Genomic DNA, 25589 nt, shown 5'->3' on the forward strand with positions numbered 1-25589 from the left:
GCCCCGCGGGGGCTCTTCTTCCTTCGATGTTGCTCGGCGAGTGAGGCCTCGAGCAACGCGGTGAGCCGCTTCATTGGGGGCGTTCAATCGGGAGTGTGGCGAGATATACAGCAAGTGCCTTCGGTGTCGAAGTCGTCTCCTTGGTGTGTGGGATGTCGCCGAGTATGTGGTACGCCTCTTGCGAGATGCGCCCGTTTGCAAAATTGCGAATTGGGATCACGTATGTGGCGTTGGTCTGTGCGAGGGCCGCTTGCTCTGCCGCTTCGGCATGTGTCGTGTTCACGGCGACGCTCGTGGGGTGGTTGCCTCGGTGGCTGGTAAGTGCCGCCACGAAACTCTTCCTGTCTCGATAACGGGCTGCGTCGGTGAAGACCGCCTCCTTGTCGTCGGAGTAGCTTTTATTCATGTGTTGCGACCTGGCTCTACGTCTCCTCGTGCGGTGTTGGGAGTGTTGGGAGTGCGAGGAAATGAGGGAACGGTAAAAAAAAAACTTCTTTTCTTCGATTTAAACGCAGTCATAACTCGCTCTCTTTTGTTTCTAGGCATTTTTTAGTTTGTTATTCTTTCTCTTTTTTTGTTTGTATGGAGGGAGGGAGAGAGTGAGGGAGGGGGCGGAGGGGGTAACACGATTCTCCCCATGATCCAAATCTTTGTTAGCCATCAGGGTTCCATCTACACGTACGCACATCGCCCACCTACGCTCGCGGCACCCGCAGGATTGGAGCCGGAGCAACTGCAAGATTCACCGGGGCCGGGTTGCAGTCATTTGGGTGGGTACATAACAAACACGAGATATAACTCGCGGTACATAGACGCGCGCACAATGTGCACGCGCCCTGCACTTTTCCCGCGCGGCAGGCTCTCCCTGCTTCCCGTTTTTCGCCAGCGCCAGGTCTTCGCGCTATTCCCTGTCTCTCCCTTTCCGCGACTAGGAGGGGGAAACACGTGTACTCTCCGAACGTTTTATTCTCCCGCCAGCCGCTCTTATCGCTCGGTCCCTGCCACGTCAGGGTTGGTTCGCTGGCAGACACGCAAAAGCGAATACAAAGGCGAACACAAAAACGAACAGAAAAAGGCGCAGTCGCGCGCAACGACGTACACAGCGCACGCACGCAGTAGGTCTTCGTTTGCCAAGGTGCCGCACTGCTGTCTGCTGCCGACGCGAGCATTCTAGCAGTCAGCGTGGTGCCCTAACTCTTCTCTCGAAAGCCGCGAGATGTCATCGCGGGAAAGAATTTCGGGGAAAGAAGCTGGAGGGCCGGATACGCGAGATAGCACGGCCCAATGTATACGCGTAGCAAGAAGACGTCTAAGAAAAGCTATGTTGGAATAAACGCAGACACGCGGTGCTGACGTTGTCGAGCTTCCATACGCAGACAGATGGGTTCGTTGGGGGGATGGCGGCAGGGATCTTGGAAGGCAAGAACAATGGCCAGCAGATAAACGAAGTAGAGAGAGGCTGCGGAAGAGGGTGAACGAATATGCGCGTTTTTTTTTTTTCAGTCCATCACGTCTCTATCGTGTAACGCAGAGAAAATTTTCATACAAACTACGCACAAACGCGGCTAACGGGAAAGCAGGGAAGCGTTATATTGATGTATCGGCTGTGGAGTACAAAAAAAAAACAATGAAATAAGAAGCAATGCGAAATAACCTGGACGCTTTTGACTCATACACAGGGGGCGTGTGTAAAAAGTGGGGAAAAAAAGAGAGAAAAAAGGCAGATAAGAAGGCTCACAGTGAATGAAGCGAGACTCTCGAGACCAGTCGGCTGTCCACAAGCACGTGATGTTGGTCTTTCTATCACTTTTTTTATCTCTTTCGCTGTTTCCCGGAGGACTAGAGCGAAGGGAGACCAAACCGCGCGTCTCTGTGTGAACCCACGAGATCCAGGCCGGCGGGCCGTGGTATAAAGGGAAGTGCAGCAACTCATTAATCTCTTTCTCTGTGGCGGCAGAGTTCCTGGCATTCCCTGGCTCCGCCTTCCTTGCTCGGCGGCGTGGTTGCGGTAGCGGCGCCAAGCCGTCATTTAGACCGCGCGCCCCGGCCCAAAGGTAGCCAGTGGTTTCCAGCTTTCTCTTTTTCTTTTTCTTCTTTCTCACCTTTCTCCTGCTTCGTGCATTCGTGTTTGTGCTATTGTGTTTGTGCGTGTATGTTCGTACGTGTTCGCGAGCGAGCGCGACTATCCACCCCAAGCTCCCAACCAATGCCGGAAGGAGCTCGCACTAGGTGCTCGTTTCTTTGCACTTACTCTCGCCAATGTCTCACTGTGACAACGAGTTCAAGCGCCGTTGGCTCGCTCCCCTGGGTGGGAGAGGGGTCGCCCCCGAGGGATGCATGGCTGCGCTCCACGAGAAAATCTCGCTTCCCGCTTGCCTATGGCGCGCGACATCGGTCGCGAACGTTTTTCTGTTGCCCGTTACCGCTGGCTGCGCGCACAACGGTGACCGCGACGTGGTCGGTCGCATATTGCTTTCGATTTGTCGCGGCTTCATTTTTCTCAATCGGCCGAGAACGGTTGCCGAGGTTCCGTCGTTCGGTCTCAGTCACTCGCCTTATAGACGGACAGAGATAAAGAGACGTAAACGGGCAGCGCGCCGAAAAAAAGATTGAGCAGCGAAGGAAAGTGCTTTGTCGGCGAGACTATAGCAGTGCCCGGCCTCGCACTGAAGTCTGATAGCCGACTGCCCTCGTACTGCTGTTTTAGGTCGATCTAGCTGGAGAAATGAAGAAAGCCAGTGGTAAAAAAAAAAACGCACCAAGCTCGAACGCCGCGTCAGTGGATGCGCGAGAGTAAAAAGGAAGAGAGAGGCACGTGCAAGCGTTTTCTTTTCCTTTTTTTCGTCTCTCTCTCTCTCTCTCTCTCTCTCTTCTCTCTCTCTCCTTTTGAAGGCTGTCGGGCGTTGTGTATTCGTTCTTCGGAAGAAGTCTACGCGAGGAACTCTAGGCATCCCTTCGGTCAACATGACAAGCCTTGGATATTGTCTCGCTAGCGATGACGGATTGCACGTCTGCTTTAACGCTCCAATATTTTGTACTTATATAGTTCTGTTTCCTAACGTCACAAGTTCGTTTTTTCCTAAAGTACATGAGAGCAGACGGAAATGCGTGTTTTTGTATAGAACATCAATAAAGCGCGACGATCGCATCGAGCTTTCTTTTCTTTATTTTTTTAGCCGTGAATATTTGTAACTTCCAGAAATTCTGCAGAGTATAGTTAGGACTTCATAGAATAGAGAAACGCATTATTCTGTTTGTTATTTGTTATTTGTTACCGAAATTACAACCTTAATTATTCTGTAGTTGGATGGATGCCCTTAAGTTTCTCAGAGGGCTTTTCGGGCTATCTTTAACTAAAAGCTAGGTGCGCTTCCTGGCGGCAATCAAGGTGAGCTTCATGCGAAGAATAAGGCACTGATGCGCCTCAGAAAATTCATTTATGACCGAATACTAATGACAACTGGTTGTAGCAGCTGTAACAAAGCCACATCGCTTAAGTTATTCATACTGATAATACGAGAATAGAAACCCAGTGGCCCTTGCGTCTGTTTGCGACAACAGTACTGCTGTTCATGTTGTACGGGAATGACGGGCAGTACATTCATTTGCGGAGGCGGTGTCCTTGTGTATTCGAATGTCCCTGTGGATTGTAATTTTGCCATTCTTGAAGCTTATTTTTTCATCGCAGAATTTCTTCCACAACAGTAGAGTCTCACTTGGCCTCCTCTTTACTACAATGCAATCGTTCTTGGAAGAAAATAATTGCTTACAATGTAAATGTAGTTATTCACATATTACGCATGGTGAGTGTTGCCGAACCTTGTCTGAATTTAGCAACGCACGTACTTAGAAGTGTCGCCATTTATTTATGCGCTGAAAATCAGTGAATAAAAAACAAATTTGTCGTCAACTTAAAACTCTTCATCGTTATAAAGAAGTTTGCTACGCAGCACACTCGCACCGCAAAGAACAATAACAGAAGCCGCAATGAGCTTTCTCTGTGAATCTACAGTAAATTCTGGTTAACAGCAGTTAACAGCAGATCCAGCGCAATTTAACGTTACTGTGTGCATCGATGAATCACACAGACAGGAAAGAAAGTCTTGCAGATCCCACGCACTGTGGGAATCTGTTATGCTATGCATTCCGCAGGTACTTGGCCATTCAGCATTGTTTGGGGTTTTGCAGAACGATACTAGGTGGACTAACGTGTTCCTGTAAGTTGACTAGTTGGGTGCGTGGGTCGCGAGCGTACATCTTTTAACATTATGGGGTTTTACGTGTTAAAACCACTTTCTGATTATGAGGCACGCCGTAGTGGAGGACTCCGGAAATTTCGACCACCTAGGTTTCTTTAACGTGCACCTACATCTAAGTACACGGGTGTTTTCGCATTTTGCCCCCATCGAAATGCGGCCGCCGTGGCCGGGATTCGATTCCGCGACCTCGTGCTCAGCTGCCCAACACCATAGCCACTGAGCTACCACGGCGGGTCGAGCGTACGTCTATGCGACGACATCAACACGACGACAACCACGCTGTTGAGGATCGTATGATGGCAGTGGCATGATTTCTACGCCAGCCGTTTCACACGAGCCTATGACATGGCGACTGTTCGGTTCTACGTGAGCAGAACGCAACAGGAGGCCCCGTGGGCGCCTCCTCTGCCAGTAGCGCTGTGCAAGTGGGTGCGTAGGAGGGTGCGCGCGCATCGGCGACAAAGTCTGTGACCTTGGACGCCCTCGCGTAGGGCCTTGGCTCTGACTTGGCAAAGAAATGCTTGACATTTAAAAGTGAAAGGATACCAGTCAAATAACTTATTGGTAACAAAAACAGCTTGGCCGATCTTTTTCAGCTAAGACCACGAAAAAAACGCTAATCTCATTTAGATAACTTTGGATTACTGCAGTCAAAAGGTGTGCGTGTGCGTGCGTGCGTGCGTGCGTGCGTGCGTGCGTGCGTGCGTGCGTGCGTGCGTGCGTGCGTGCGTGCGTGCGTGCGTGCGTGCGTGCGTGTGGGGGGGGGGGGGGTCGGTGTGCACGCGCGCAGCTGTGTTCCTTGTTGAGTCGCACAAGAGCCGTACCATTATAGGACACAACTCATTTTACGTGCAAGAGTTTCACTGGAGAATCTCGTATTCAAAACACATTCTTCGTACGACATGCTGCACGCCGTAGTATATCGTCTTTCGTTTAAACCGACTGTGTGGTATGGTGCCCGCATATAGTACGCCTGTCTCGTTCCTTCGAGACGCGCTCTCACCTAAGCCACTGCTCGCACCGAAGATATTCGCGCAAGTTTAATCTTGCGTGTCTCGTCAGCGCGAATCCAGCAAGGCGGAGACACTGATTAATTGGAGAATTGCGCAAGGGACCCACCGCCGCACCGCGCGAGGACGCTGTAAGCGCGGGTGAGCTGAGCAGTATTAACACCTAAGTGCACTCGGTCTCATTTCGTGGCCCGGCCTCTTTAAGTTAATTAAAACCGTCCACGCATGGCTGTAACTTGTAATGAGAAGATTGCGGCGAAGGAGAGAGCTCCATCTTTCTTCTTGCTTGGGAAGTCGTGAGCAGAATGAAGATAGAAGGAAAGAAATAAAGCACGCGATAACAACATGTCAGAAGAAAGGCGCGAACGACTGAGCGGATGACCCCAAAGTTGAGCGAATTAACGTGCCTACGTGCGGCGAATAACCCTGAGCTGCAGTCCCGAGATCTCGCTGGCTTTCTGCGGACGAACCTGGTCAGCTATCTTTATTGCACTCGTAGTCGAGAATGTTTTTCTTCTTTTTTTTTCCCTCGTCAGCGTGTGTGCCCAGTAGCCTGCTTCAGGCATAATGGGAGGAGGCCCTCGACGTCCCTCAAGCAGCAGGGGCAAGAGCTCAAGAAGGTTGGTCTTCGTGTTTCAAGTATAGTAAAATTGCGCGCACAGATTTTGGGTTTTCCATTTAGGAGGGAATCTTTCCCATACATGTCTTCCACCGATCCGTGTATCGTGTGGAGAACAGATAAGCTGTATTCAACTCAAGAACTGTGTTCTTTTTATTCCTTTGCTTCAACTGGCGCGAATTCAACCCCGGCCTGTAGAATTTATACCCACCTCCTTATTTTTATTCTTCTGTATGTTCGATATTCGGCAACGTCGGCGTACCGAAAAATCGTTAAAGGCGCCACGGCCTGCAGTATCGCGTCTTCGGAACCTTCCTCGAACCGACTCTTCTTCTTTCACTCGTCCTCGCTAACTCTTTCATCTCGTATTTGCTTCTTCTCACTTCTGTGAACTTTTACTTCCTTTCACCACTCATAACTAAACGGCTACGAAAAGTAGCTCCGCCGCCGTCTCCTTTTCTTGCGTTATTAAAGGTTTTTTTTCATACACCACTAGTTTCTTTCTTCAACAATCCTTAAAGAGCCGCTGTGGCCACCCCGCAGAAAGATAAAAGCAACCACTGCTTAGCTCAGTTTTCTGTGTGTGTCGGCGAGCGTGAGATCTTAATCGCGAGCACGCGAGTGCTGTAAGTAAATGAAGAGATAGCGCTATAGTGAAAGTGCACGCCAAGTCAAACACCGGAAGCATCCTAGCTGATTACAGTAACCTAACTGCGTCGTTCTTTTTCCGCGATTCAAAGAGAAAAGAGAAACCTGATACGCAGTTTGCATTTTAAAAGGTAGGTCGTCCTTTTCTGTCTCACTCATTGAAATAAAGCAGTTATGCGGTTATAACGTATATACGGCCATAGTTTAACGTCCCTCCTAAACTTCAACGGTCTTTTTTTGTAACAGGGCATATAAAACACACTCCAGACACGTATGTAGGTTACAGGTTGCATATTCATTTCACACCACAGAATATTTCGCAGAACGTTACATCGAAGTGAATGAGATTGTTATACACGAAAATATTTGATTCTCCGAGGATTATATATCGCCGTATAGAAATGACATCCGAAAGCATGACGTAAGACGGCAAGTTTTCATACTCTGTGTGCCGTTGGTGACAACGACCGAGGACCCAAAACACATACATACGCACGCACGCACCCAAAAGAAATGCAGATTCAGCGAACACAATGGATCTATGTTGGAACACGTTGGAACATATGTGAAGGGGAGCTTTTGAAACGCGGTTTACTAACTGCTTTACGACGAGCGGCGCTTTGTGCAATTGTTTTACTTTCATACTATGTAAACGCACAACCTTATCTTCTGACCTTTGCACCGCAAAGATCAGAAATTTAATCTCATGCCATTTTTGTATTTACGCACTATACACCATTCACGAGCTATGCCGAAAGCCAGAACACAAAATCGGGCGTATGCACCACCAATGTCACCGCTAGCACCAATGCCGTCCTCGTGCAGGAAGGAAACATATCTGGACCCAATGAATTCACCAGCGTACGTTCCTTCGCTCGGTAGACCCGGTCTTGAGATCGAAACTTCCGCACCAACTTCCCCGGTGGCAAGAAACTATCATCGTCTTCGCCTGAACGCTGTATTAACAAATCTATGGCATTTGTAGCGGCTTCCACAATTTACCAATCCCTATTGTGACAGGAGGAGAAGGAGGAGGAGTAAAAACATTTATTGAAAAAAAAAAACAAGCAGGTGTCTTTCTGCTTTTGCGGGGAAGGCGCCTTCAGTCCAGAGCTGCTGCGGCTCTTGCTGTCTCCCGAGCCCGCCGCTCCAGTTGCTGCTGGTCACGAGGGTCCGATCTAGTCAGCATGGCCTCCCACTGCTCGGGCGTGGGGTTGGGTGTTTGCGGGGCTGCCTTTATGTTGGGGCACACCCATGTGCTGTGATATAGGGAGGCGTAGTCGTTACAAAGGGGACATTTGCGCGGGTATAGTGTAGGGTGTATTGCGTGTAGTCTGCTTAAATGGGGGTATGTGTTGGTTTGTAACTGCCTCCATGCTACGGCTTCTTCGCGTGACAGTCTTATGTGGAGGTGGGTATTGTCGTCTGTTCAATCTGTGATGTTGTATTATGGCGTTGTATTGTAGAGGTACGAGCTCCATAGATGTCGCCGTATCCCTCTCTTGTGGTGTCCAGGAGGCATGAGCTCGGTCTACAGCGTGCGCACGCTGATTTCCACGGAGGGACTCGTGTCCTGGAGTCCATACTATTTTAATGTCCGGGAATTGAGAGGCTTCTTTGAGGAGTTGGTTGGCAATGGAAGATATTCTGCTTGTCGTGTAGCTAGGCAAGCTGCCTGGGAGTCAGTAGTAATTGCGACGTGATCGTTGGCTAGACTAGAGGTGATGGCCAATGCGATGGCTGTCTCCTCCGCCTCGAGGGCGCTGGCAGTGCGGACCGTCATCGAGACCACCTCTTGAAGGTTATGGCCCACAACGCTGGCCGTCATGGCTGCTTTTGGGGGGTGCTGCGCGACATCTGTGTATAGTGTGGTGGGGAGACTGCCATATCTTGTCCGGGGGTCTTTGTGTGAGCTTGGCGACGATTGGCATGATGTTCCGGGTGCATGCTTCTGGGGAATATGGGCTACCTTGATGAATCCCGGATGTTGGGGGCCAGAGAGATTGCTCGTTCGTGGCCTTTGCCGTGTATGGGTAGCCTATAGGCGTGCTAGGACTGTTCTTCCTTTTCGTGTGAGGGCTGGGCGTTCTCCTTGGCTTGTGAGGCGGGCGTCTATGATTTCTCTTATTGTGTTGTGGACTCCTAGGGCTTCGAGCTTGAGTGTGGCTGATCCCGGTGGTAGGCCGAGCGCTTGCTTTCCGCAGAAGTGTGTCTCATTTATCTTTCTATTTGTCATTTATATTTTTACGGGGCAGCGTAGGCGATGCGGCTGATTATCAGGGCCTCGACGAGCTGTGTTATGTCGTTGTGATAGGAAGATGTGGGCTCAGGCCTCAAACACACAGGGATGGCACAATGAACACAGAGAGGCTTTAATGACATGGGGACGGGACTAGGGTAACGTACACGATAACACACACGGTTCCCTTTATGAGTGTCTGTCGTTTAGGTATAGTCAAGCACAGCGTCAATGTAGGAAGGCGTCCGATAGCGCGTCGGTATCACACACTCACGGCACGAAGAGACGCAAAGATGAATCTGGAGCAGCGGGTGGCGCAGGGGCTGGAGGCCGGGGCGGATGCCCGGCAGACGACGAGCCACTCGCGTGACAGCTGGGTCGGGACGTCTGCCCGCCACAGGGTCGACCGTTCGGAAGGCTTAGCTGCACCAGAATATGTCGGCGTCGGATGCTCGCCCAGCAGTGGAGCCGGCCGGTTGAAGCCCAAGGAAAGCACGGCCTGTTCTGCCAGCACACCCAGGAACACCGGCCTTGGGTAGACGAACTGCTCGGCTCGTTCGGAAGGCCAGCCCAGGCAGCTCAGGCGGTTCGTATGGCTGTTGTTGTTGTTGTTGTTGTAGCCTGTGGCACGTGTGGCTCCTACCCACGATGGGGGATTGGCCAAGAAATGGGTGGATTATTCCAAAATTATATAGGGCTGCCGCCTCAGCCCAGACACTTTTCTTCCTCTTCGTCCGTCGCCGCCCCACAGCAGTCACGCGCATTCGGCCGCGCCATTCAAACAGTCCAAACTCCTAGCACAGTCGTCTTCTTTCAGTCCATATTGTTTGGTGTTGATGCGGCTGACCACTCGCATGATTTGAAAGGTGGTCTGTTGAGATGTTGGATGGTGGTATATTCGCCTCCGCGGTCCTTTTGTATGTGGAGGTCGAAGATGCGGACGAGGTTTGCTGTGGGTATTTCTTTGCCGTCAAGGGTGAGTGTGATGTGGGGTATTTCATTGAGTTTTCTTGGGGATTTCTGCCGAATGACTAATAGTTCCGACTTCTCGGGGGAGCATCGGAGACTACTTGTTTTTGCATATTGCTGGACGACGTCGGTAGATTGTTGGAGGGCGTCTTGTTGCTTTCCTTCGGAACCAGTGGTGGTTCAGATAGTGATATCATAGGCGTATATTGTATGCCTGAATCTTCGTATTGCGTTGAGTTTGTCAGGTTATTTCATCATAGCAATATCGATAAGGATTGGTGATAGAACAACACCTTGTGGGATTCCTTTGTTGTGAGTAGCTAACGTCGGGGTTCTGAGTGAGCCAATGACTATTGTGGCCGTGCGGCTGCTTAGAAAGGTGCATATGTTATTGTAAGTATTACGACCACAGTTCGTGAGACTTAGGTTTGTAAGGATGGTATGGTGAACCACATTGTCGAAAGCACCTTTGAGGTCGAGTGCAAGGATCGCTCCGGTGTTTTGTGGCAAGATGTGTTCAAAGACTTTTTCCTTCAGCTGAAGAAGGATGTCGTGGGTAGAAAGGTGGGGCCGGACTCCGAACATTGTTTCGGGGGAGAAGTCGCTGGATTCTAAATAATATTGAAGTCGGGTCAGAATGATGTGTTTCAGGAGCTTTCCTAAGCATGAAGTCAGTTATAGTGGTCTCATATTTTCTAAGCTGGAGGGTTTGCCTGACTTACGTATGAGTATGATGCCCTCGTGCTTCCAATCCGCTGGTAGCGTACCCGCTTCCCAATGATGATTAAAGAGGTCAGTAAGAGATTGAATGGTGCCGTCATCCAGATTGCGCAGGCGCCTCTTATTTTGTCCTTTCCTGGGGTGGTGTTTCGTGTGAGTATATGGATTACTTGTTGCACCTCAGAGACAGTTATCGGCTTGTCGAGGTCGTGGTTGTCGCCTCCGCTGTACGTGGGAGGTTGTCCCTGTGCGGGTTCGAAATCGCTTATGTACTACTCTCACAACTTCTCTAATATGCCTTCATCAGAAGCCAAATGGTTGTGGAGGATACGTTGGATTGTTTGCTGGCTAACTGCTTTGCTTTGCGTGGGGTCAAGAAGATGGCACAGCAGCGACCATGTTATGGCCGTGCTAAGAGTGCCCTGCAACTTGTTGCATATAGTAGTCGCCAGTTGTGACGGGTGAGCTCCCCAGCATAAAATTCCGCGGTTGCCGTGATTTTTACCATACGTAGTTTCAATTTGCGATTATGTTTTTGGCGCTTCTATCTCCTAACAAGGCCTCGACGTGCTTCCCACAGGTGAAGAGCGGAGGGGGGCGGGTCTACGGCCGGTATGTCTGTGGTGAGTGTGATCTGTTTTCAATGTCTGTCTACGTCTTGCTGGAGCTCTCGTACCCACTGTTGGAGATCCGTAATACCCGTTGAGGAGTCATACACTCGCTCTTTGCGAAAAGCTATCCAATCTGCGAGTACTGTCTTTATTATCGCGCGACGCGCGTGCGTAACGTTCAATGTGGTGACAAGTATGCAGTGGTCACTGCCCAGAGTTTCCTCCGTGTTGTGCCAGGCGGCTTGTTGTATCCCTTTAGTGAGGAAACAGTGTCTCCAAAGATACGTGTCCTGACCTATTGCGACAGTTTTAGTGATATAGAAACGGTTTGGCATATTCTGTTGGAATTCCCAGCCTATTGACCCTTTTGAGTTCGTTCTAAAGAAACGAGATGGCGCTTTCGGCAGCGCACCGCACGTGGCCTCAGCCACAGATCATGAATACGAAACTATTACCGCTTCCACCTTCCTTCTATGCGATCACCTGTTGCAAATGCAACGGAGTTTTTCGCTGATGCCCTGTGCTCCAATCATACCGGATCGAATCATGTGGATTGCAGACGTGTGCAGTAGTTGGCTGCAAAAATATTGACTGGCATATTAAGGAATAGAACGAATCTGTGGAGCCAAGTTCGCCGACCGTTGCTGCAACTGTCCATGCGTATTACCGGCACTTCGAGATGTTTGGCTTTCTTCGAGGATACAGAAATTTGCTCATCCGCCAGCGTTGTATCGCTAACTTTTAAAGAAAGTGCTTCAGCCCCGGAACGTCGGCAAGAGTAAGTACCGCTTTTTAAACAATGACAAAGGGAGTAGCGCCGCTTTATGCCATAGTACGTTTCGCGCACAGTATCTACACACATCTACCCCATCTGGCACTGAATGTTACGCCTACTCTATTGCCAACGTGTCAATAAGTGAATGGGCACACACTTGAATACATACACCCCATATGCGCACAGTAAATGACGGACTATACCGATAGCGCACGAATGGTCGAGGCTGAATGTTTCGTGACGGGCCACAAGAGCAAGCGAGTTACTAGCGATAATACAACTCTGTTACAAGGTATTACAATGCACAAAAGGGCTACGTTTCAAGCCTTGCGCGCAGCAAGAACAAATCTATCAGAACTGAGCAAACCCACGAGCGATTAGGTAAAAATAATCAGATAGTGACCGCACCAAGGAAATTTACTGACTCAGAAATGTTACAAGCCACTACTTCAAAGTATTTTCCAAATAAGGAACGAAGAGCAGAACATACTAATCCTGGTTCAATTCATGAGCGTAAAGTTTGGATAGCTTGGAATACATATTTAGCCTTGCTTTTAAAACAAACAACATATACGCTACTCGCGCCGTTTGGACATATCTTAATTAGCTTCCAAAGCGCTTTTGCATGTCCTCTGAAGCTGTGGCCAAAGCTTCGTGCCGTCCATCCAGTCACCGTCTACGATATGTCCCGAAACAGAGGTTTGCTAAGCCGCACCTGCGTCATATATACGCACCCATTGTAAACGCGGAGGCAAAGGATGCAACGGAGGCAGTGGAGGCAAGCAATGGACACCTCACCATGTGATGAAACATGGCAGCGCCCATGGGATCGCCGCGAAAAGGGTCAATATATAAAAATGAACTAACCTTTTTTTCTCTTTTTCTTTCTTCTTTAAGAGTCAAATGGGCAAATTTAGTCACACACTTTTTACACTGAGAAGCACATTAGGTTCGATTCTAAAAATGTGAACAAATGCGAGTAAAATGCGAGTAAAATAAATAAATGTGAGTAAAAATGTGAATAACGTCCACCATTCACCATAAAAACGCATAAACCCACAAAAGAGAAATAAAATAAGGTGTATTTTACAGGTGCGCCTGTATTATAGAGAAATATATATTTGCGGAGCAATCGGAGTCCTTTTGGATCCCTCGTTTACTGCTCTACTAAGTTATGTGCCAAAACGACCCGTATTGTTATGTGGGAAGTTGCGAAACGATGCGTGGCCGCCAGTCGCCACAATCGTGTAGAGCGCATGACGCTGCGGTTGTAGACGTACTGCGCCCACCACGGAAGGCTGGCTAAAGGTTAGAAAAACACCGACATCGGTACAGCAGAGAAGTGGCTACGTTAGGCGGCTCGAATGATAACTCTAGAAGCGTCATTCAGAACACATGGAACTGTTCTCCACTTACATTTTTGTTCTAGTTCCTTTTTAAATAAAAAGATCTTGATCTATAAATATTTTCATAAACAACGGTTAAATTTGTTAATTTTCGCTTTTCCTTCTTGTTTGCCTGTTGCCTTGTCTCTTTCCCTTAGTAGATCGCTTCATTTCTCAACTCCTTGCGACTCTTGTTTCCAGTTGGCAATTTTTCACGAAAGGAGCTCTACAATTAGGAAAAACCAGACGAATTAACGTGTGACAGTCATATTGCCTGTCAGTTTAAGGGTTATTGCCGGGTTTGATGATGGACGCTGTCTCGCATTATTTTATTTTCCACCTTATCTAACCCATATCGCGGGTATATGGTTCCGAGAATCTGTCAGCGTCGCGGTGAGCCGTTACTCGAGGAAATAATGAAGCTAAAGGAAAAGTTAAACGCAATTGGCGTTTTCTCTCGCCGCAACTCGTTCTACGAGCATACAGACCAGCTGACCACGAACCGAATCCATTTCCTGGTCCCTGGAGCAGTCTAAACAAAGAAGGTTGAACTAACGAAGCAACAGCGATGCGCGTGATCGTCGGAAAGACGGTGACAACTGAATGCATCTCAAGTTCGCGTGGGCACCGAATCGATGAGGAAACTGGCCCTCACATCCCAGGAAACGCAGATGACTGCGGCCATCCAAAAGGAGTGAAAAAGGCAGCAAAATGTTGACCGCTGAATAGCTGTCAAGTTTCAACGTTGATTTGGCAGCGCTTTAGGAATGTGTGTGAGAAGTGGTGGCGTAGGCGGGGAGGCGGGGGGGGGGGGGGGGGGGGGGTATGCGTTTTAATTTCTGGGAAGGGGGCGGTAATCTCGGGGGGGTGGGGGTAACTTCCAAGCAATCTTTCTTATCGCAGAAGAACGCCTACAAGACAAGAAGTGGTAGATTGTCTCCGATTCGCCACAGAATTATCATAATTGCGAGGGAACTAGTGCAGACCTGTGTAGGTACAAGCTTTGCATATGTTTACGACAGCGCAACCCCTTGATGGACATTTCTATTCTCCGTGCATGGCAAAAATCTGTCTCTGCCTTTATTTAAACAGATTTCTTTCTATCTCTTCTTCCGAAATGAAATAGACAAATCGTACAGTTTTCTTCCACTGGTCAACTATCGTAGTTTTTATAGTTGCCACCATCGCAAATTAAATTTGTGCCACTGTCATTGCTATTATGAGATAAGAATCGCAAAAGTAACAACGACCGCGTACCAACGGAAATGATTCAGTAGGAGACAGCCCACATTATGTGCATATGTGTTGGTGATTAATTACCAGCACTGGACGTACACAGCTACTTGCGGATAAGGATAGTTTTCTTAATTGGCTACAGAAGTGCAAGCAGCATCTCGTAAGCCATCAAACACAATCTTCAGTATTTTTTCTTCGTGTGAACAGAAAATATATTTCCGTCACCACCTTCCCGGTATGGCAATGTAGCGTGTTTGATAAAGAGAAAGAAGACAGTGCGTGAGCCTTACACGTGACTCGTGCGGTGGCACGAGCAGGAGAAGAAGAAGCTACGTAGCAAGCAGAGCAAGCAAGCGTTGCAGCTTCTGGTCTTCGCTTTTTCTGACTTAGCCCCTTAGGCAAGATGGCTCAAACTCCGGCGACTGACGGAGCCCCCGAGATTTACCCCCCGGAACCTGCATCGGCAGGCAGCGTGTCCGGTTCTCTCGAGGAAGGTGACGAGGACGAACGCCGGTCACCGTCCATAGGCAGCCAGGAGCTGGAGCTGGGCGCAACTGGTCCGCTGCTCGAACCGCAAGCACTGGAGCACGTAGTCTTTGCCATCAACAGCTTCGCCCATCGGCTGCTGCGCTATCTCCCGCGCCAGCAGAACCTTTCCTTCTCGCCCAGTCACCTCTACTGGCTGCTGGTCAGCGTGTGGTTCGGCAGCAAGGGCACCACTAGGGAGCAGCTGGAAGGCGTGCTGCGCTGCGCAGAGCTACCCGTACCCGGCGACCGAGTCCAGGGCTTCTTCAAGAACCTAATACGCACGCTGATGGCCCGCGGGAAGCAGCAGCGAGTGCAGTTCATCAGCGCCCTGTACGTGACCTCCGTGGACCGCCTCCAGAACGCCTCGAGCAAGGCACTGCGCGAGAACTTCTACGTGTCCATCCGCGCACTGCTGGCCGACGCCAGGCCCGAACGCACGAGAAACGAGATCAACCTCTGGTTCGAGACGATGTCCCGCGGTCATGTGCCCAGCGTCATGAGCGAGAACCTGTCGACCACCGGCGGGGACGGGTCTTCGTCGGCGTGCCACGTGATCGCGAGCGCGGCGTACGCCGAGCTCGCCTGGGGTTCTCGGTTCGACCACCACAAGACGGTCCTGGCCAACTTCTACAACAACGGCACCGAACCGTGCAAGGCGCGCATGGTGCGAACCATCTCGTACTACCGCTACTGCGCGTCCAAGGCGCTCTCGGCTCGCTGCCTGGTCGTGCCGAGCGTGGGCCGCAAGTGGCACATGCTGCTCCTGTTGCCCACCGACCGGTGCGGGGTGCACGCCGTCGAGTACCGGCTGGACGCCGAGGCGCTGCAGCAGGCGCTGAAGAGCTGCGACGAGACGCTCGTCGAACTGAGCATGCCCAACATCGAGCTCGAGAGCTCCGTGTCACTGCGGCAAGTGCTCAGGCGGGCTGGCCTGGCTGCTCTCTTCGACCCGGAGAAGGCTGACCTAAGCGGCCTCCTCAAGGAGTCTGGCGAGCCTCTCACCGAGTTTGTGCATAAGGTCAAGCTGAGTGTGAACAAGGTGGGCCACGAAGGAGAGCACCACGGCGTCACGGTGATCAACGAGAGCGGCGAGCACCCCGTCTCGCCAGTCGAGTTCTACGTCAATCACCCGTTCGTGTTCGTGATCTACGAACCGGTCAGCAACACGACCATGTTCGTCGGCAGGGTCGTCGAGTTGATTTGGTAGAACACACATGCCAGGACAACAGGAGACGGGTGCTGTAGAGGGCTGCTGAGGTGTCGGGAGACTATTTTATCGGTACTTCTCGCGTTATTTTTAACTGTTTGTAGTATTACGTGGAGATTGCGCAATGTACATAAAGAACTTTCTCATATAGAAAAAAAGGCTTGCACTCTTCTTACTCAGCCATAAGACCAAATATTTTAGAAGCGCGCGTAATAAATTAGGTTGCTTTGCGCTTAGAAGCCAGCTGAAGTTATGGTTGCCGAAGCCCTTGAAATTACTAAGGGTACACAAGTTTGAGAATCAAAAACGCAGTAGCAGCGCATACAAGCGTATGCCATCTGAAACAGACGGTTTATAGGTGCTGAGCACGTTGTTCTAGCAATTACCACGACTTCCAATGCTGCCCGAAACGTACTTTAGCTATAATAGATCAATCGCTGCATATTGTCAAATTAAGTCGGCGAATGGCATCGGGTGCTTTGTGCAGTAGCGGTACGTGTCTTCCCCCCCCCCCCCTTCGTGCCGCGTGCTCTGTTCGCGCTGTATCTAACGTTATGCACTACCAATACTAGCCCACCGGTCAGTTCGTTCGAACCATTTCATTATTTTCATTTTCATTTGCGCATCTGTCACGTACGCCAAGTGAATCATCCTTATAACATCTGATCCAACTGTAAATGGTGAAAGAATGCACCCGGAGCTCCGGGGTGCGAGACGAGCACGCCTCCTCGACGCCACGGTGGCTCCAAGGACCTGGCTGACTAAAGGTGCGGCCTAGCGCATGCGTCATTGGTCACGTGACGACGCAGCCAATGGGGAGAAGGTGGCGCCACGTCTTGAGTGCATAAAATGAGTCGGTCTGGGGTTAATATATACGCAAACACACACCGAATAAGCAGAAAGAACTTTAATGCACGTGTAAATCGGCAATCGAAAACATCTTACCAAAGGAACTCTAATGCTTTCGCACTCCCCCATGTAAGCAGTCCTAAGTATGGTATGAAGAACTTTATTTAGGTCCTGAGGGATCAGTCTGGGACTGATGCGGGCCGCTCCCACGTCGGGACAGAGAGTCCGAGCCCCTCTGCCGTCACACGGGCCCTCTGGACAGCCCTGAGTTGGTCCGCCAGCACTTCACTGTGAAGCATCTGCTGCCACCACTGTTCACCTCGAGAACCATCACCGGCCAACGCCAAGCAGCGCCAAAGCATGTGTTCTAAATCAAGCAAACCCCCACACTTACAATACACTGAAACTCCGCAGGATCAGAAAATTGAAGACCATTGTCGGGTACTGTGCAAGCAGCAATGGGATGAAGTATGCAATCCTATTGATGGTCGCATTAAGAGGGGAGGCGCCTGGAGTTTGCTCAGACATTTACTAGATGAGACAAACACTAAATCTAGTCAGAGGACTGTGATAGGTAAGCTGATCCATCAGACGTGTCGGGACTCCACGAAGCAGTAGTTGCTGAAGGATTTGGCTGAGAGATACTTTCCGTTGGAGACCTGGCACGATGCACCTGACGTGAATTTGGAATATAGTGAGAACGAAAATGCAGCTATGGATGAGAAATTTACTGAAAGTGATATTAGGATGGCACTGCAGAAGCTTAATGGTCGATCAGCATCAGGGCCGGATGGCATTACGAATAAAATATTGCGGAATTTAGACGACGGGTCAATTGAGTTCCTTATGCGGGAGATCAATAGCCTATGGAAGGAAGGCTCTTTCCCGGAAGAGTGGAAACTTGCAACTACTGTTCTGATACCCAAACCGGGGAAGGCCATAAGGCTTGAAAATCTCAGACCCATTTCTCTGACATCGTGTTTGGGGAAAGTCGCTGAGCATGTCATTTTAAGTAGGCTAACGCGTTATGTTGAGGGCAATGGTGTCTTTCCGCACTCGAGGATAGGATTTCGGCCCGGCCTCTCGACTCAGGATGCTATGATCAGGATTAAGCATCAGCTCCTTGACCGGCGGACAAGGGATACTAAGGCACTAATTGGACTTGATGAGGAAAAAACTTTGGATAAAATCCGACATTCTTTCGTTCTACGGGTGCTATCAAACTTGAATATGGGGCAGCGGCTTTTCCATTTTGTCAAGACTTTCCTTATGGATAGAAGGACATGTCTCAGGGTTGGGGAGATAATGTCGGAAGTCCTTAAATTGGCTTGCTGTGGTACTCCGAGGGGATCCGTACTCTCGCCTATGTTATTCAATCTGGCGATGTCGAAGTTGGCTAATACACTGGACACTGTCCAGGATATTGGCTATTCTATCTACGCAGATGTCGTTACTTTATGGAGTGCCGGTGGTAGTGATGGAGAGCTTGAGGCTAGGCTGCAGAAGGTGGTAACGCTTACGGAGGAGTATTTAGGTCTCATGGGGCTCAAGTGCTCCACTAAAAAGTCGGAGTTGTTGATCTTCAAATCTAAGAAGCTAGGTCGTAGGCCGAAGGGTTGGGTACCGGTAGTTGAGCCTTGCATTAGAATTCATACTAGGGAAGGGTCGTTGATACCCAAAGTTGAAGCAATCAGGGTCCTGGGTTTTATACTTGAAGCGAATGGATCGAACATTAGAACCATTCAGCGTATTACCAAGAAGACGGAGGAGGCCATAAGACTTATAAGAAGGATCTCTAATAGGCATCTATAGGTGTTTAGGAGAAGGTGCGATGCGCTTAGTTCAAGCATTTATTATGTGTCATTTCTCGTACGTGGCAGCTATGCTAAATTGGAATAGAGGGGAGAAAAATAAATTGAAAGCATTAATCAGAAAAGCCGTCAAGGCTGCGCTTGGTCTGCCTTTGACTACGTCAAACGATATGTTGTTACGATTGGGTTTTGTTGGGGTCTCGGTGCTGACGCCCGTTATTGCGAATGGGTCGCAAGCCCCAAGGGTAGCGTTGGCCTGGCGGCCTGGGGCACTGGAAGCATCCGAAGGTCCCGGCAAAGCATGAGAAGACTGGTAACAGAACAACTTGTTTATTCTAACATAGCAAAAGAGCGGCCGGTCAGGTCGACCGAAGTGGAGAGACGGGAGAGCACGTAACTCAACAGTACAAATCGGAGCCTCTCTCCTGGCGTCCGGGGGCAGCTGCTCTTATACTCTCGGCGTCGCGGGCCAGAAGGAAGGTCACGGGATGAGCCCACGCGACGGCGGAGCATGAGCCCACGCGACGGCGCGCACGGTCGAGCCGAGAGACATGTTGAGCCGAGTGTAGTGACGCATCGCCAACCCGCCGACGGACAGACCTCCTGGCACCTCACTTGGGGAGCTCCGCTCCCCGGCTGCCGCGCTTTGACAAGCGTGGGCACACACACACACACGCACACACGAAGACACGTGGCACTGAAACACGCCTGGACACGCTTGGCGGGGAGGCGTTGCGGCGGCGTCGAACGGCCCAAAATGTCCGCCGCTTTGAACGAAGCCCCGGCGTCCGTTGCATCCGCGCCGGCATTACCGCGCGTTGTAGGCGAAACGTAACAGACCGCCCCGCCGGGGGAAGGAGATCCCGATGGTCAGGGGACTGCATCCGCTGTCCGGAGGGATGTCGCTCGATGATGCTCATAACCGAAGTCGGGCGTCCTTTGGCGTTTCTTGAGCGCAGCGCACAGAGAAGGCCTCGTTCTCACGTTCAGGTGCACATAGGACACTGCAAAGTGACTTCGGGAGAGTTGACATTTTTGTTCTCGTTTCCGGCAAGCGTTAGAACTACGCCGAAAGTCAACCGCTCAGTCAGCAAGCACGGCACAACCCTCACTAAGCCCTGCCAGGCTCTTTCCCCTTTTATACTGCTGCCTAGTTCCTTACAGTAGTTTAGCAGCACTCAGAACGCGTCCACAAATCGGAAAATTGCACTAGAAAGCACATCATCACTTTGAAACACTACACGAAAGCAATAGGTTAAAAATCCTGCCTCAGGAAGAAAAACATCAGTAACAAGCAATTTTGAGGCTGATTCCCACGTTAGGGGCTTCGACTTAAGCCATCGGCGTTACCGTTGAGACTCCCCTTTTTGTAACGCACCTCAAAGGAATATTGTTGCAAAGCGAGGCTCCAGCGCAGGAGGCGGCCATTTTTGGGAGAGATGGTCTGCAGCCATTGGAGAGGGCAGTGATCCGTCTCAATGATAAACCTCGAGCCAGCTAGGTAACATGACAATTTCTGAACGGCCCACACGATACACGCACACTCTTTCTCGGTGGCGCTATACGCCTGCTCACGACTCGTCAGCTTACGACTAGCATACAGGACGGGGTGTTCTACTTCTCCATTTTCCCGTTGGCACAGTACAACGCCCATGCCTCGCTCACTAGCATCACACTGAACAACGAACCCTTTTGTGTAGTCGGGCGATCGTAGCACAGGCTGGCTTGTTAGGGCGCTCTTTAGGGCGCTAAAAGCTCTTTCCTTTGTCTCATCCCAGACGACTGTTTGCGGCTCTGTCTTTCTTAGAGCATCCGTTAGGGGAGACGCGATATCAGAGTACCTGGGGATGTACCTCTGATAGTAGCCGGCGACACCTAAGTACGACCGAATATCGGTCTTCGTGCGCGGTTGCGGGAAGTCTCGCACGGCGGCCACCTTTATTTCAGAGGGGCGGCGACGACCCCGACCAATCACGTGTCCGAGGTAGACAACCTCGGCCTGTGCTAACTGGCACTTGGGAGCCTTGACTGTCAAGCCCGCATCGCGCAGGCGGGTTAGCACTGCCCGCAAGTGCGCCATATGCTCAGGCCAGGATGCGGAGAATATCGCTACGTCGTCTAGATACGGTAAAGCGAATTCTTGCTGTCCCCGCAACACTTTATCCATGAGGCTTGAAAAGCAGTATGGCGCGTTCTTCAAACCAAAACTCAAAACTTTAGGACGGAATGTCCCCATTGGTGAAATGAACGCCGCATACCTACTAGCCTCTTCTGTAAGTGGAACCTGCCAATAACCCCTGACAAGATCTAGGGTGGAAATAAACTGAGCGCTACTCACTCTCTCAAGGCGCTCCTCGATGTTAGGGATCGGATAAATTTGATCCTTAGTGATGGAATTAAGCCTGCGGTAGTCGACGCAAGGACGAGGTTCCTTGCCCGGTACCTCAACTAAAATCAAAGGGGAGGTATAATCACTCTCACCCGCTTCAATAACACCGAGCTGCAGCATTTTCGTTACCTCAGCCTCCATAATATCGCTCTGGCGGGGTGACACCCGGTACGCCTTGGATCGTACTGGCTCTGGGGAGGTAAGTTCTATGTCATGAGTAAGGACAGAAGTCCTACCAGGCCTCTCAGAGAACAGACCTTGAAACTCTTGTAAGTGCTGGTGTAGTTCGGTTTTCTGCTCAGGCGACAGCGATGCTTTACTTATTAAGTCACTAATGACTTGATCGGTGTCTTTCCTGTTCGTCACTGAGCCTAGTCCCGGAAGCTCGACCGGAAGCTCTTCTAACTTTCCCGCATCGGGAATTTCCTCTCCAGTATCTGGTGCCTTTAACGCTACAGGCTCAATTTTATTCCGTTCGGGCGTGCTCTGAATACCAGCTTGCTGCGCCTCTGACCCTTTCTCATCGTTCAACAACGTCGGTCCCGCAACTACCGCCTTTGCAGCGAGCTCCCGAACCTTCGATCTGGTTAAGGCCTGAACGCTAGCCTCACCAAACAAAAGCCCCTTCTCGCGCAGGAGGTGATCGGACCTGTTCGAAAATAAGTACGGGTACTGGGGGGGCAGCATAGATGACACTGCGGCCTCCGTCTCAAGTGCTCCGAAAGGTCCTTCAATAAGCACTTTTGCTACCGGCAGACACACGCTATGAGCTTCCACTGCTTGCTTGATCCATGCGCACTCGCCCGTGAACATATCGGGTTCTACGTAAGAGGGGTGAACTACATCCATTGTAGCTGCGGAATCGCGAAGCACTCGGCACTCTTTCCCGTTCACGAGGAGGTCTCGCATGTAAGGCTCGAGAAGCTTCATGTTCTCGTCAGTGCTGCATAAAAACAAAAACACGACTTTTGTTTTTGTTTCTGGACACTGCGCCGAAAAGTGACCCGGCTTCTGGCACGTATAACAAACGCGCGCTTGCCTCGTCTCGAACCGCTTTCTGCGTTCGGCTTCGGTTGCCGCCGTCTCCGTACGTTCGGTCGGACACTGCGCCGAAAAGTGACCCGGCTTCTGGCACGTATAACACACGCGCGCTCGCCTCGTCTCGAACCGCTTTCTCATGGGCGTGAACTTCGGCCTCTCAAACTTGGAGCCAAATTCACCCTTTTGACCGTCCTTAGCTCCGCGAGCCCGACGCGTCACAAACTCCTCGGCTAGCTCAGCGGCTCGAGCCACCGTACTAACGTCTGGCCTATCCAAGACCCAGTACCGCACGTTCTCAGGTAACCGACTATAAAACTGTTCTAGCCCGAAACACTGCAGAACTTTCTCGTGGTCACCAAACGCTTTCTCTTCTTTGAGCCACTCCTGCATGTTTGACATAAGCCTGTACGCAAACTCTGTATATGACTCACTTTTGCCTTTCTCATTTTCCCGAAACTTCCGACGGAACGCCTCCGCTGACAGCCGGTACTTTTTTAGCAGACTCGATTTCACTTTGTCGAAATCCTCTGCCTCCTCTCTATTCAAGCGAGCGACTACGTCGGCCGCCTCGCCGGGTAGCAAAGTGAGCAAGCGCTGTGGCCACGTTTCCCGAGAGAACCCCTGCTTCTCGCACGTTCGCTCAAAGTTAACCAGGAACAAACCAATGTCCTCTCCAAGCTTAAACGGCCGCATCAGGTCAGTCATTTTGAACAATACTCGTTCTCCTGCACCGTGTGCCTGACTTCCATTACGAGCGCGTTCCATCTCTACCTCGAGACGCTTCATTTCCAAAGCGTGTTCGCGCTCTTCTTTTTCTTTCTGTTCTTTTCGTTCACGCTCATCTTTCTCTTTCTGTTCTTTAAGTTCACGCTCCCTCTCCTCAATGGTCTCAAGGCATTCCGACAGCTCGTCATCCTCAGCTTCTAACTCAAGAATAGCCCTTAGCAGTTCTGGTTTTCTGAGTTTGTCTGAGACATCCAGACCCAACTCTCTTGCAAGCTCCAGCAATTTCGGTTTGCGCAACGACTTCAAATCCATGGCTGCTCTGAATGCTGCTTTCTCTACTGTCTACTATTGTCTTGCCGCAACTAACCCGGCAGCAACGACAACCACAATTACCAGCTCTGTTTCTGACACTAACAAAAGCCTGGCAAAACTCAGAAGAAGAAAGTCCCGCACTCACCAAACCTCGCAGCCAAGAATTCAGCGCAGTCGTTCCGCTGCAGGCAACCAGTCATCACACAGGGCTCGTTGCACTGCTCCCGGATGGTCGTTGTGCTGCTCAGCATACATTCAACCGCATCTCTTCGCTGCTGGCCTCCGTTGTCGCGATCTCACCGCTGGCAACCAGCTGTTGGGGTCTCGGTGCTGGCGCCCGTTATTGCGAATGGGTCGCAAGCCCCAAGGGTTGCGTTGGCCTGGCGGCCTGGGGCACTGGAAGCATCCGAAGGTCCCGGCAAAGCATGAGAAGACTGGTAACAGAACAACTTGTTTATTCTAACATAGCAAAAGAGCGGCCGGTCAGGTCGACCGAAGTGGAGAGACGGGAGAGCACGTAACTCAACAGTACAAATCGGAGCCTCTCTCCTGGCGTCCGGGGGCAGCTGCTCTTATACTCTCGGCGTCGCGGGCCAGAAGGAAGGTCACGGGATGAGCCCACGCGACGGCGGAGCATGAGCCCACGCGACGGCGCGCACGGTCGAGCCGAGAGACATGTTGAGCCGAGTGTAGTGACGCATCGCCAACCCGCCGACGGACAGACCTCCTGGCACCTCACTTGGGGAGCTCCGCTCCCCGGCTGCCGCGCTTTGACAAGCGTGGGCACACACACACACACGCACACACGAAGACACGTGGCACTGAAACACGCCTGGACACGCTTGGCGGGGAGGCGTTGCGGCGGCGTCGAACGGCCCAAAATGTCCGCCGCTTTGAACGAAGCCCCGGCGTCCGTTGCATCCGCGCCGGCATTACCGCGCGTTGTAGGCGAAACGTAACAGTTTGCATAATACTTTAGATGAAATTACCGAGGCTCAGCGTACGGCACAGAGGGAGCGGTTGCTAGGTACACCAGCGAGTAGGTATATTTTAGAGTCAATTGAAGAATCGGTGGCTGTGTCGCACGATAGGGCGCCCCTACACGATTTGAACGTGAACCTTAGTGCAACTATCATGGTACGTCCGTTTCCTCGGAATGTGCACCCCGTGCCCAATGTAGGGAGGCGGGTCGCGAGAGCGAGGGCTTTGTTGCGAGATGCACAGGAACAGGAGGAGGAGTCTGCGTTTGTGGACGCCACATGGATTAATGGGGAAAATGCTTATACGGTGGTGGTGGTACATGGCAAAGGGAGCGTTAGAAATACCGCTTCCATTTATACCAAAGATCCGGGGGTCGCCGAACAGGTGGCTATTGCTCTAGCACTAATTGATTCAAGAAGAGTTTTGGTGTTTAGTAACTCGCGATCTGCGATTAAAGCCTTCTCGAGAGGACTTGTTGCGGAACCGGCCAACAGACTGCTGCAGGGTAGGGATATCACTTCGCATACAGTCACTTGGTTCCCGGCGCACATGGGGACAGCGGAAGGAGCCCCGCGTAACCTCAACGAGGTGGCGCATAGGGAGGGGGGCATGAGGATTAGTGTGCCGTGTACTCCCTGAAGGGGCTGGATTTCCCGCTCCTGAGTACAGGGACCAACTGTTAACCTACAACGAAATCACCAAGCACTATAACTTAGGACGCTGGGCATTTCCCCTGCCACATTCTAAATTAAATAGGCCACAGGCGGTTACATTAAGGCTTCTGGAGACACGAGCAGTCATAAGTGTCTCTGCCGATATTTAGCAAAACGAGAGCCTTAGTCGTATATATGCCGTAATCATCTGACTTGTACGTACCCCATTGCCTGAGGTTTGAAATTCATTTGATTAAATACACACTGTAGAACGGTACATATTGTGAATGGTAAACAGGAAGAGGTCCCAGAGTGAAATCACTGTAAGGGGACCTCTGATATTTATTGCATGGAGGAGGAAAAAAAACGAGAAAATCTGGTGGCGCTTACATATATACCTAAGTACAAATGAATGCGAATATTAGAAAAAAAAAGGAACAAAAGGCAGTAAATAGCAGCACGGCACATATTAGATAACAGCATAAAAGTGATAACAATTACTTGAAAGGCTAAACGAAAATGCCAAACCATCACTAGATAGTCTATACAGAATGCAACATAGAACTAAGTACATGTATACATACTACTACAGTCTTGACGTGATGCAGGTTAATTACGAAT

The 25589-nt window shown here is 50.6% G+C and overlaps 1 protein-coding gene across 1 annotated transcript; it reads left to right on the forward strand.

Moving 5' to 3' along the window:
* Positions 1–14874: 14874 nt before the first annotated feature.
* On the forward strand, positions 14875–16206 carry LOC126542626 (serpin B3-like). Its single transcript, XM_050189756.1, has one exon. It carries the CDS (start codon positions 14875–14877, stop codon positions 16204–16206), a length of 1332 nt encoding a protein of 443 aa, XP_050045713.1.
* The last annotated feature ends 9383 nt before the right edge of the window (positions 16207–25589 follow it).

The sequence above is a fragment of the Dermacentor andersoni genome, chromosome 2 (assembly GCF_023375885.2).
Source record: "Dermacentor andersoni chromosome 2, qqDerAnde1_hic_scaffold, whole genome shotgun sequence".
Classification (NCBI taxonomy): Eukaryota; Metazoa; Arthropoda; class Arachnida; order Ixodida; family Ixodidae; genus Dermacentor; species Dermacentor andersoni.